The 12,052-nt window shown below is 46.2% G+C and overlaps 1 protein-coding gene across 2 annotated transcripts in view; it reads right to left on the reverse strand.

Moving 5' to 3' along the window:
• The window catches only part of ARID3B (AT-rich interaction domain 3B), a 42,692-nt gene extending 38,058 nt beyond the window's left edge, over positions 1 to 4,634 (reverse strand). For both annotated transcript variants that reach the window (XM_068991409.1, XM_068991410.1), the window contains exon 1: positions 4,086 to 4,634. In XM_068991409.1, the coding sequence (XP_068847510.1) occupies positions 4,086 to 4,634 (549 nt within the window). The remainder of the gene's footprint in view (positions 1 to 4,085) is intronic.
• Positions 4,635 to 12,052: the final 7,418 nt, after the last annotated feature.

The following is a 12,052-nucleotide window of genomic DNA, read 5'->3' on the forward strand; positions in this document are numbered from 1 at the left end:
GTTCCAAAACTAATGCTGACTTAATAATCACCTCTCTTAATACATAACAAGGTTGCTGAGTATTTATGCCTTGACCTTTTGGGGTTCACATCTAGAAGGGCAACCAAGTTCTCTCACAAGTCAACACTGACATCTTAGATACCATGAAACATTGGGCTGGAAGAACGCACTGACAGAGCATAAATTTGTAGGTCCCAATCCTTTTCCAAGTAATGGACAGTCTGTTCACCCACATGATGATGGGAGAAGACACAAACTCAACATGGATATTGAAATCAGAAGTGAAGAAAACTCCAGGTTGCCAAACACTTCAGTTACCAAGATCAAGACACAAAGGAAGCATCTAGGGCAGTGTCTGATGAAAGCAGAGTGTCTCTGTTCGCTTTCTAATTACACAATCTAGAGCAGGGTTTCTCAGCCTTGGCACTACTGACATTTGGGGCCAGGTAATTCTTTGTTGTGGGGAATTGTCCTAGGCATTGCAGGATGTGTGGCAGTATCCCTGGCCACTACACACTCTGTCCCAGCAGCACAACTCCACCTGCCCCGGTCATGACAACTAAACATATCTCCCAACATTGCCAAACATCCCCTGGGAGCAGGAGGGGATGAGGAGATAGTCTCCATTTGAGTAACACTGATCTAAATGGATTCCACCATGAATACAGAATGAATTATTTTCTAAGAGTTTCTTCAAGGAGAAAACATCAAATAATTTTGGCTTTACAGGCTATAAAATGATTTCAGAAACAAAAGATAAGCTGTGGAGCCCTTAAACTTTTCTTTCTTTTTTTTTTTTGCCCTTAAACTTTTCAAATTTTGCTTTGTAGTTGGCAGATGCCTGCTGTAGTCCCCCACAGCACCCTTAAATCTTCTAAAATACTTCTGAGTGTTCCTGTTGATTTACCAAGCTATGTTAGCTATGCTGCAGACAAAATCAACTTTATCTTGGTGTATGAAGAGCTGAAACAAAACTGTTTTAAAATATCTGCAGCAGAGCTCAGATTGGGCAGTTGGGCTTTAACTGACTCAGGACAGAGTAAAATTGTTACAACCCAAGACTCAATTCCCCTTGAGGTTTCCACACTGCCTCTGCTAAACCTAGCTGGAGAGCTCTTCAAGGGAGAAGCAGAGGCCTTAGCCCCCGGAGTACGGGCCTGACCCAAGAAGCTTCTGTAAAAGTCTGTTGTGTGAGCGAACAGAATGGACACCGTCACACATTAATAAGATCTTTTTCTGCTCTCTAGAAGTTAAATGTGTAAGAAACAAGACTTGGAATAATAATACATTTTTAAAAAGCTAGTCTTAGTTTGTAATAGTTTTTACAGGTTCTCCCTAGGAATATCATCTTTTTAGTCCCCTTTCCAAAGCACAACTAAAAAGTTTTTAAAATCCCCAAGCACATTAACTACCACTTTCAGAAGCAGGATTAGACAAAGGGAGGGCATAGACCAAATCAGTGTTGAAAACTTAAATTCAAAAGGAGAAAAGAACGTGCACGTCTGAAGTTTAAAGTCATTCTTACCCTGTGACCCCCTAACCCAGCTCTTGATCTCCAAATTCAGGGGGAGGGTAAATTTAGGGTGAAAGATTAGGCTTCAGCTACATGGCTCTGATGGTAAAGAATCTGCCCGCAATGCGGGAGACCTGGGTTCGATCCCTGGGTTGGGAAGATCCCCTGCAGGAGGGCATGGCAACCCACTCCAGTATTCCTGCCTGGAGAATCCCCATGGGCAGAGGAGCCTGGTGGGCTACAGTCCATGGGGTCACAAAGAGTCAGATACGACTGAGCAACTAAGCACACACACACTGGCATTTAAACACATTCTGGCAAGTGCTCTGTCAGGCAGTCTATAATTAGTGAGCATGCCTCAGAAATTTAAAATGAACTCAGGTTTCAGAAGCCAACAGCCAGCCTCCTGATCCCTGAGCCGCACAGGCCCGGGGCTGAAGCTGTTGAGAGCCGGCGCTGGGTGCCGGCCACGGCACACACGTGTGCACCCACAGGCCACTTCTGCAGAGTTTCTTTCTTCAACGCTCTCATGGCTTGACCTCAACACCTGCTGCACTTCCTGAAGACAGACAGGCACTGGAGCTCCACTTGTTCCTCGCACGAGGCTGCACTTTCTAGGAACGACCGCACACACGCAGAGGCTGGCCAGCTGCCAAGGCAGGGGCAGCCCAGCCGCCTCGGGCCTGAACTTTCCCAGTGCTGTCAGGGCGGGCTCCCGCTAGGAGCTGACTCAGCGGCCGGCGTGGAACTCTGCCAACCACACAGCAGTTCGGGGGCTGCCGGCAAGTCACAGATGTTTTGCTAAACCAAAGCAATCAGCCGGGAGGCGGGTCTGGGCTGGCAGCCAGGCTGCTGCTGTCGGGGAAGCTAGCACTCTCTGATCCTAGTCCGAGCTCTGCCACCACCTTCCTGGTGATCAGAGGGGAAACCTCTGTGCCTCTCGGTGTCTCCCCTGCTTCCTAGCATGTCTGTGGAGCTGCAGCGGAGGATGGCACTGTGTGCATGAAAAAGCACCTGGGGCACTGCTACCACCGTGAGCTAGTTCTGTTAATCTTCACAACATCCTTGGAGGTACGCTTCGGTATTTCTATTTCACAGAGGGCTCAAAGGAATTAAGAGCCCTACTGAAAGATCACAAGGGTAACAGATGGAAGAGAGGGTATTTGAACCCACTTTGCTGGCTCTGGAATCTACTGCAAACACTGCTACTGTAAAGCTCAGATCAACTGCATAGGTAGGACTCCTGGATACAAAGACGCTGATTTTTCAGCCTACAAAGGACCGTTCTCATATGGCTTCTTGGTGCTCTATGTAAATCCATAGCTCTTCACAACTGATTTCTAAACAGCATCATTGGACCACAAGAAGTATATATGCTGCGCATTTCCCTGGAGGTTCAGGGGCCAAGACTCTGAGCTCCCAACGCAGAGGGCCCAGGTTCCATCCCTCGTCAGGGAATTAGATCCTGCATACGGCAACTAAGAGTTCACATGCTACAACTAAAGACCCCACATGCCTCAACTAAGAGCCACAAAGCCAAATAAATAAGTATTTTTCAGGGAAAAAAAAGAAGTATATGTGCTTACAGGGAGTACCCAAATATTATCAGCTTTATTATGAACTCCCTGCCTTCGCACCAAGTCACTTGGCCTGGAAGACCTGATCATCACTCCCATTCTTTGGGTGAAGAAAAGGAGCATGGCAAGTCAGAAAGACAAGAAGCAGCAGAAGGCGAAGAAAGCACAGAGTCCTTAGGCTCCGCCTCCTGAATTAATTCATTAGGACCCTGGAGTCTGTATTTTTAAAAACTATTCCGGAGCTCTCCCTAGATGACTCTCAAGCTCTGCCTTGTGTAGGAATCACTGAAGCTTGCCTTGGCTAAAACAGAATTGTGAGAGCCTCCCTGGTGGTCCAGTGCTTAGGACTCAGTGCTTTCAGTGCCTGGCCTGAGTTCAATCCCTGGTTGGGGAACTAAGATCCTGCAAGCCGAGCAGCACAGCAAAATAAAAAGAAAATTGTGAGGTTTACCCTTCCATGTTTCAGAGAAGGTTTAAGAAGGGTGAGATGAAATCATGTCTACAAGGCTCTTTGCTGGAAAATATACACAATGCAACAGCTTCCCATCAGCCACATTTAGCAGCAAAACAAAATAATTGCCCTTAAAAAGCTTGATCCTGGGTTAGCCTGGGGCTAAGACACTATCTTAGGCAAGACAGTTCTTATCATACTACTACTAGAAAAACTGAAATTGGAGTCATACATCTCATTTTTAGATATCCCTCATAACAGTTGCAACTTCATTCTTCCTCAACCCTCCTCCCCAAAAAAGACTGTATTGACAATCTTTCCCATTAAACCTGGAACTATCTATTTTAGGAGTAACTTACACATTTCACTGCTCTAATCAAGAAAACAACTATGAGGGAAAAACTCAAGGTGTGTCCCTGTCTAGGCTGCTGGTCACTGAAGGAGGCTGAGAAGACACAGACTGGCACACACCCTGGCAGTCCAGTACCCCTCCCTGGCTAGCCTTTCAGAGGAACAAATAAAACCCCCAAGAGGAAAGACTGACCTGCTTGAGCTGCTCATCCAGGTTCCAGCCCGGCTGCCCTGCCGCAGAGACTGAAGCGGAGGTTTTCGAAGCATCTTTGGTATGGTCTTCTTTAGCTTGCTGTCCATGGGGTGCGAGCCCTGGTGCTGGGAGCAGACCAGGTAAGGGAGCTGCTCTGGGGTCTTGGCGAGCCACCTTCTGCACATGAAAATATTTTGAAGCAGCCTGGGTCTGTTTCTCAGGCACCTCTGCAACTTCATCATCCCCATCCTCACCTTCCAAACCTCCTTCCTCTTCCTCAGGCTCTGAGTTCACCTTGCTCTGTTCAAAAACTCGGGCCCCTGCAGTGGCCGGTGGAACTCTGGCTGAGGGACCCAGGGCAGGGCTGCCAGAAGGCCTCCCAGGTGTGGCAGAAAGGTGAGTCTGCTGTGTGACCAGCTTCTGGGTGTACAAGAACGGGGTTTCTCTCATCTGCTGCCCCTGCTTCTCTCTGGCATCCATCTGCCGAGGAGCCAGGTGGGGTGGCTGCGGCGGCGGCGGCTGCTTCTGCTGAGGGTGCAGTGGCTCCATCACTGCCTCGAGTTTCACCCACAAACTGGCATGGCTCCGAACCTGGGCACAGCCCAACAGGCACACGGGGTCTAAACCTTTATGTGATTAATAGAAACCACACAGGAGAAAGAAAGGGGAAAAAAAAGATGTAAAACAGGTATAAAAAGGTTTTCTGGGCTTCCCTGGTGGCTCAGTGGTAAAGAATCTGCCGGCCAAGGCAGGAGACCTGGGTTCAATCCCTGGTCTGGGAAGATCCCACATGCCCCAGAGAAACTAAGCCTGTGCACCACAACGACTGAGCCTGTGGCTCTAGAGCCTGGGAGCCACAGCTACTGAGCCCACGTGCCGCAACTACCGAAGCTCGTGTGCCCTGAAGCCAGTGATCTGCAACAAGAGAAGCCCATAACGAGAGGCCCGCACACCGCAACTAGAGAAAGTGTAGCAGCGATGACCCAGCACAGCCAAAAATACATACACAAATAATTTAGGGGAAAAAAGATGTCTTCTTTGCTCCAGTAAAGGGCATGAATTCTGAACATTAAACATGTGCCGGTAAACCTGAGTAGTGGGAGTTTGGGGAGGGGTGGTAGGTGGGTAAGAAAAAGTGTGAGGAAGAGGAACAGGATTTAAGAGGAGAAATATGGGATGAATCTCAGTAGTGCTGGACAACTGGCGGGTTTAAAACAAAGTAAACCTAGATGACATGAAGTCTGCAAACATCTGTGTTCTGATCTCTCTTCCTCAACATTATCAAACACTAATCTGTTTATTACTGAAAAAGCAACTGGGTTTGCACTGTACAGAGGTTGTGAGTAGGAAAACCACAATAAAAAAGGGAAAGAAAGGCCTGCCTACAAGAAAGAGACTATTGCTTATGTTCCCAGGGCCATCAGAGAAAGATATTACCATCAAAGCAAGACAGAGTTATCAGGCAGACACAAAGATTTTTCTCATAGAAGAGCAGAACCTAGCAAACTCCCCTTGGGTTTAAACTTTTAAAATTTCCCAGAATAAATGGCCAGCCTGCTTTTTGAGTGGGCTGAGCCAATGCTAACTGGACATTATAGCCTCAAAAAGAATCCAATTTCAACCACATGAGAGAATGAAACACGAAAGGAGGCAAGAGTTCTCAAATTGCAATCATCAACTCAAAAACAAACGGGGGAGGGGGGATTCCTCTGGAGATTTTTAAGCTTTAATTAATTGGAAACAGGTATCAATATCATCTAAACAAGTCAAAGCTCCTTTAAAAATTTTTTTAATTTTTTTTTAAAGCTTCTTTTTAAAAACAGTCTAGTTTTTTAAAAACAGTCTCTTCACATCCCCTTTCTTTCTGATTCACTTCTATGACATTCTATGACAAATACAAAAAGGAAAGGCTTTCAGGCCAAAAGTATTCTGGGGGCAGGTTTATCAGCATTCTTACCAATCAGTCTCCAAACACACACCCCTTTCACACCCTCTCCTCCTCTAACCAGCCCCCCTCTTCCCTTCCTCCTTTTCAGGCCACCACCCCCAGCAAACCTCATTTGAGTTATGTTTCCTCAGCAAGTCTCCGCAACTGAATGGATCACTATGCATGGGCAAATTTTAGGTGAGCGGCACTTGCAACATGGCGTGCAGTACTATCAGCACGTAAGAGCAGCAGCAGCGGTGCACAGGTTGGGACTTGATACATTTGATAAATGTCCTGTTCCACTGTTTAAGGATTGGGCAGAAAGACTTAAAAGAAAGAAAGAAACCTAAATGTCTTAGCATCTTCAAAAACTCACGGGGAAGTAATCACACCCCTAGCAAAATCAACTGCTTGGATTTATGTATTTTTTTTTAACAGATTGAAAAGGTACAACTTTTAAAGCTAGACCAAAAAAAAAATTTTTTTTTTTAATTTTCATTTTCTGTTTAATCTTAGAAGCACTTCGTTCGTCTTTTGCATTCTGTGAAAAATTCAAATTCCAATTTGCCTCTTACTGCCTCTACTTCCTCTCTTCGCACTTTAGAAAGTGTGAGTTATGCCTGCAGCAATACTTTCATTCTGCTATAGCCCTTTTTATAGCGTAACAAAGCATGAAAAGGTTTACACCCACGTTAAATCCAGTTGCCAAAAGTGTTCATTTAAGATAAAAACAATCTGCATCAAAGAAAAGTAAACAAAAGAATAAGGAAAAGTAAAGAATTCGGTGGTCATTTTCATTCTCCTTATAACATTATAACATCAATCGATCACAAGCGGGATAATTTTTCAAAAAAGTCCTGCCAGTCATCGAACAACTGTTTCTCCTCTTGTGGCACCATCTTCTCTGTATGCTGTCGCCAGCGGGGAGGGGTGGGGGGGTATCTCACAGCCTCTTTAGGAAGACTGAGATGACTCAGTTCTACAACTCGATGCGTACACCCTCCCCCAAAGAGCCCATCTTCCCCCCGAGCCTAAGCAGCTAGTAGATCCAAACAACAATACCACCTGCCTACTTTTAGAAAACTTAGGTCTCAAAAATCTAAACCACTCCATCCCTTCACACGGCCCCCTCCCCCATTTCCCCTAAAGTTCCCGGACCTGCAAGACGGGCGCAACGGACTCCTTGCAGCTTTGAAGCCCGCCTCGCCCACCATTCCTTCTACCTTCGTTCAGATCCCTCTGCCAGCCCCCTTTTACCCCATACATCCATCACCCCGCCATTCTTTACATCCCCCCAACCCAACTCTATCCCTTTTACCTCTACCAAGCCCCCCTCCACCCTCAAGCCAATCCGCTGGCTCTTCTTAGATCGTCCCAACGCCACCTTATCTTTGCTCTCTCCGTTTCCAAGGGCCCCTCACTCTTCCCATCCCTTTATCTCAAATCACCCTAATGGGCGAGGGCGCTTCTGGGCTCCTCCCAGCGCTCTCACTTTTCCTCCGCGGCCCCCAGTGCTCCGCCGGCCCGCGCCTTCACGTCTGCCGCTACACACCTGCCTTCCCTTCTACTCCTCCGTTCCCTCCACCTGCCACAGCACCCGCTCCTGCCCAGGCTGAGACAGACGGACCCCGCGCGGCTTACCTGTGCGGGGCGCTCCGGGTCCGCCGGCGGCGCAGGAGGCGGTCACTCAGGCCCCGGCGCGGCAGCTGCGTTTCAGAGTTCTCCGCAGCCGGGGGCCACAGCCGGGGCGGGGCCCGCACCGGAAGCGGCGCCGCGGGGCCGGGTTGCCGGCCCGGGGCGGGAAGGGGGCGGGGCCACACGGAGTGGGCGGGGCCCGATGCCGGAAGTGGCCAAAAGGGGAACGAGGGGCGGGGTTTAGCGGAAGTGACTTCCAGGGAAAGCTCCGCCCAACCTAGTCGTGGGCGGAAGCTACTGGGAGCTGGCGGAAGCTTCCGCCAATGGGAAAGCGCAAAAACGGAGGAGTTCCGGTGAGAGTACTTCCGCGGGGAGTTGAAAAAAGCCGGTGCGCTTGCTCCCTTTTCTGCGAGTGTTCTAGCTGTGAGGGCTGGTGTAACGCGGGCCAGCGGCAGGTAGAGAGGAAGGTAAATAAAGGACAAGAAGTGTCAGGGTTTTCTGCTGCTGCGGTCCCCTCCCCAGCCTCCTGCCTACAAACCTGTTTTCCTCTGAGATTCCCGCTTCCAGATTAGCTTTTCTGTGTCCTCTGAGGATTCAGCATCCCCTGGAACTCTCTAACATGGGTTAGTATTCTCACTTCCCAGGTTCCAGAAGTGGGGGCTTCTGTGACGCTTACTCGTAAGAGTTTGGCACCCATTTAACCACCTCTGTGAACACGATCTGTTAATATCTGCATCCAGCTCCTTGTAACCATCTACCATCTTGATAAATTCAGAATCACTGACAATTCATTTAACTTGCAGGCTTCATCCCTTATCTCAGCCTCCCAATCCCAGTCAAAAAACCTGGATCTTGTCACCAGAAACTCCGTCCTGTTAGGAATCAGTAATTAGAACATCCCTCTATCCAACCACAGCCTGATAACCTTGAGCTTGACTGCTCAAGAACGTCACCATAACTGTCTTTTTCGCTTTATCAGAACCTCCAATCTGATGAAAGCTTCTACTTAATTCCCACTTTTCAGTTCCCTCCTTATCCATCTTAAATTCAATGTTATATCATTACAGTCCCCTTCTTACTCTTAAACCTGCCCCAACACTCCTCTTTTCCCCAAATAAGTCCTCCACCGTTGATGGATTAACATGCTTCTGTATGCCTGTATCTTGTCACAGTAAATTGTCCTGCTGAGCAGATTGGCATCCTTAAATACAATAATTTCAACCTTAAATGAGCTCTGAACAGTGTCTGGAAATTTCATCATATTTTTCTAGTTAACTTGCTCTCCACTGTCTCCAAATCTCTAATCCTATGCTTCCTGTACTGCTTCCCTGATTATCCTACTGTCTAAGTAATAGAAAATGTAGAATGCCCTCCAATCTAGAAATCTACATGTGTTTCCATCCTGTCCTTGCCTCCTATAAGTTACTCAATCAAAAATATTCATTGAACAACTATATGCCAGATGAGACATCATCTAAGAGCTTGTTGAGCAATGAACAAAAATTTTCAAGGATGTTTCTAGTGTGAGGAGACAGAAAAACAAATATATATGTGTGTATGTATATATTCTAAGAAGAACAAAGCAAGGTAAGGGTTAAACAGTGGTCTCAGGTGGCTACTATTTTAAATGTTAGAGAAAGATTCATTGATAAGGGACACTTAAGCAGAAAATGGAATTGATCTGATGGGGCTGTGCCATGTGGATATCTAGGGAAAGCAAGTTCTAGACAGGAGAAGCAAATTTAAATGCTCTGAGGCAGGAGAGTGCTTGACATGCTATAGAAATAGCAAGGAGATTGCTCTAGCTGATACAGAGTCAGTGTGGGGAGAGTGGTAGGAGATGAGATCAGAGAGGTAGCCTGGGGTCCAATCATGTGGGACTTTGTAGGCCATGGTGACAACTTTGGATTGTTACCACTAAAACCACTGAAGAGTTGTTTGATCACATTTAAGCCTCTTAAAGTTTCATTCTAGCTATTATGTGGAGAATAGACAATGAGGGTAGAGAAGTAAGAGTGGAAGTGCTAGTTCTGGCAGAAGATGATGGCAGCAGTGGAGGTGGTAAGAACGGGTCAAATTTCAGGTGCATTTTGAAAATAAAGCCACAGGACTTACTAATGGATTATGTATAGGTTAGGGAAGAGAGTAAAGGATGATGTCAAGGTTTTTGTCCCAAGTAACTGGTAGAATAGTGATATCATTACTAACCAAGAAATTTTGTCCGAAGCTGACCCCGATGGAATGCTACTTAACAATAAAAAGGAATGAAGAATTTTTTTTAAAAAAGGAATTAGGTATTGATATACCCAACATCTTGGTGTTACAACAACATAACAATAAAGGCATTATGCTGAGTGAAAGAAGCTAGTCTCAGAATGAAAATCTTGAAAATATTAAGAATATAGTGACAGAGAATAAGTCGGTGGCTCCCGGATTTAGGAATGGAAGAGCTCCCGGATTTAGGAATGGAAGGGATGGCAAAAAGAAGGATTTTGTATTCTGTATTCTGATTGTGGTGGTAATTCCGTGAGTCTATACCTGTGTTAAAATCCATAGAACTGTATAACAAAAATACAGTCAGTTTTATTGTATGATCATGTTTTATTTTTTTACTGTGCTCAGAATATGCGTGCTGTGCATGCTCAGTCGTGTCCAACTCTTTGCAGCCCTGTGGCCCACCAGGCTCCTCTGTCCATGGAATTTTCCAGGCAAGAATACTGGAGTGGGTGGCCATTTCCTATGCCAGGGGATCATCCTGACCCAGGGATTGAACCTGCATCTCCTGTGTCTCCTGCATGGGCAGGTGAATTCTTTACCACTGCGCCACCTGGGAAGCCCCATATTGTATGATAAGTTTTTAAACCAGACTTACCTTACGAGCTCAAGTTTCCCTTCCTAATTCTCAGGGTTCTCCCTTTAACCTTTTGCAATGTTGGATCCTTCCATCTGCATTCAAACAAGCTCTAGTTTCAACCATCTTTTGCTTTGAAAAAACAAAAACAAAACACCCTTTCCCTTGACCCTATTTTCTGTGACTAAGGCCTTATCTCAAGATTCCCCTTCCTGGCAAAGCTTCTAGAATTACTGTCCTCATTGCAGCCCAAGCGATCTTATCTCTCTCTCTTTAAAATGCTCTACGGCTTCCCATTACTCTTGGGATTGAGACCTAAATTCCTTCATGTAGCCGGCAGAACCCTAGCCTCTGCCTACCTCTTTGGTTTTAACTCTGCCTCAGGTAGAGTAGAGGACCCAAGAGGGGGCAGCCTTCCTAGATAAACTCAGTGGTAGTTGAAATAACACACACTCTCCCTGCCCCACACCCCACCCCTCACCCCCCATAATCATGTGTTTAAACTCTGGAGATAATCACCCATTCTGGTTACCAGAAATATCATTTAATCTCTCTGCTTTGGCATCCAAGATGTGGTAGATTGAACAGAATAACCATAGGATTTTTCAGCTTCTCCTATTGAGAGGTGGAGTCTGTTTCTCCATTTTCTGAATCTCAGCTTGGTCATTTGATTTGCTTTGTTTCCATGGGATATTAGCAAATCTGATTCTAGAAGTATTAAAAATTTTTTTTAAACTTTATTTACTTTTGGTGCACTGGGTCTTTGTTGCTATGTGCGGACTTTCTCCAGTCGCAGCAAGTGGGGGCTACTCTTCATCGTGGTACATGGGCTTCTCATTGCGGTGGCTTCCCTTGTTTTGGAGCACAGGCTCTAGAACGTGGGCTCGGTAGTTGTGGCACACAGGCTTAGTTACTCCTTGGCATATGAGATCCTTCCAGGCCAGGGATCAAACCCCACCCACCCACCTATGTCTCCTGCATCGGCAGGCAGATTCTTAATCACTGGACCACCAGGGAAGTCCATGAAAATCTTAAAAGGTGCTTACAATTATGGCTTGCTCTCTCTTGCTGCTGAGAACTCTTTCACCACCTTGTGGAAAACTCTAGCTAACCTGATAAATGATGAAAGACATGTAGTTGTCACCCCAACTGACATCTAAGCAACTGCCAGACATGTGAGTGTGGCCCCTTAGACAAACTAGCCTGCCAGCCATCAGATGTGTGAGCCAGGCCGTTGCAGACCATCTAGGCAAAGCTATGCTAGCCAAGACCAGAAGTCCATCGACAAACCCATAAACCAGTGAAAAATTAGGTTTATTGTTTTAAAGTTAAACCAGTAAGTTTTGGGGCAGTTTGTTTTGCAATAAAAGTAATTGAAACTCAGGGCATTTCTTTGCATCTGTCCAGCTAGATTTGGTTGGTGGAATTCTTAGAGCTGAAGAAGAAAGTCTCCGTACATCATCTTCACATAGCTGGCCTGTGTTAATTAAAGTTCTCCCATCACATTTTGCTTAAATACAGCAGGAATGTAATCTTACATCATGTCTCTTATTT

Source organism: Capricornis sumatraensis, chromosome 19 (assembly GCF_032405125.1).
Source record: "Capricornis sumatraensis isolate serow.1 chromosome 19, serow.2, whole genome shotgun sequence".
In the NCBI taxonomy this organism is placed as follows: domain Eukaryota; kingdom Metazoa; phylum Chordata; class Mammalia; order Artiodactyla; family Bovidae; genus Capricornis; species Capricornis sumatraensis.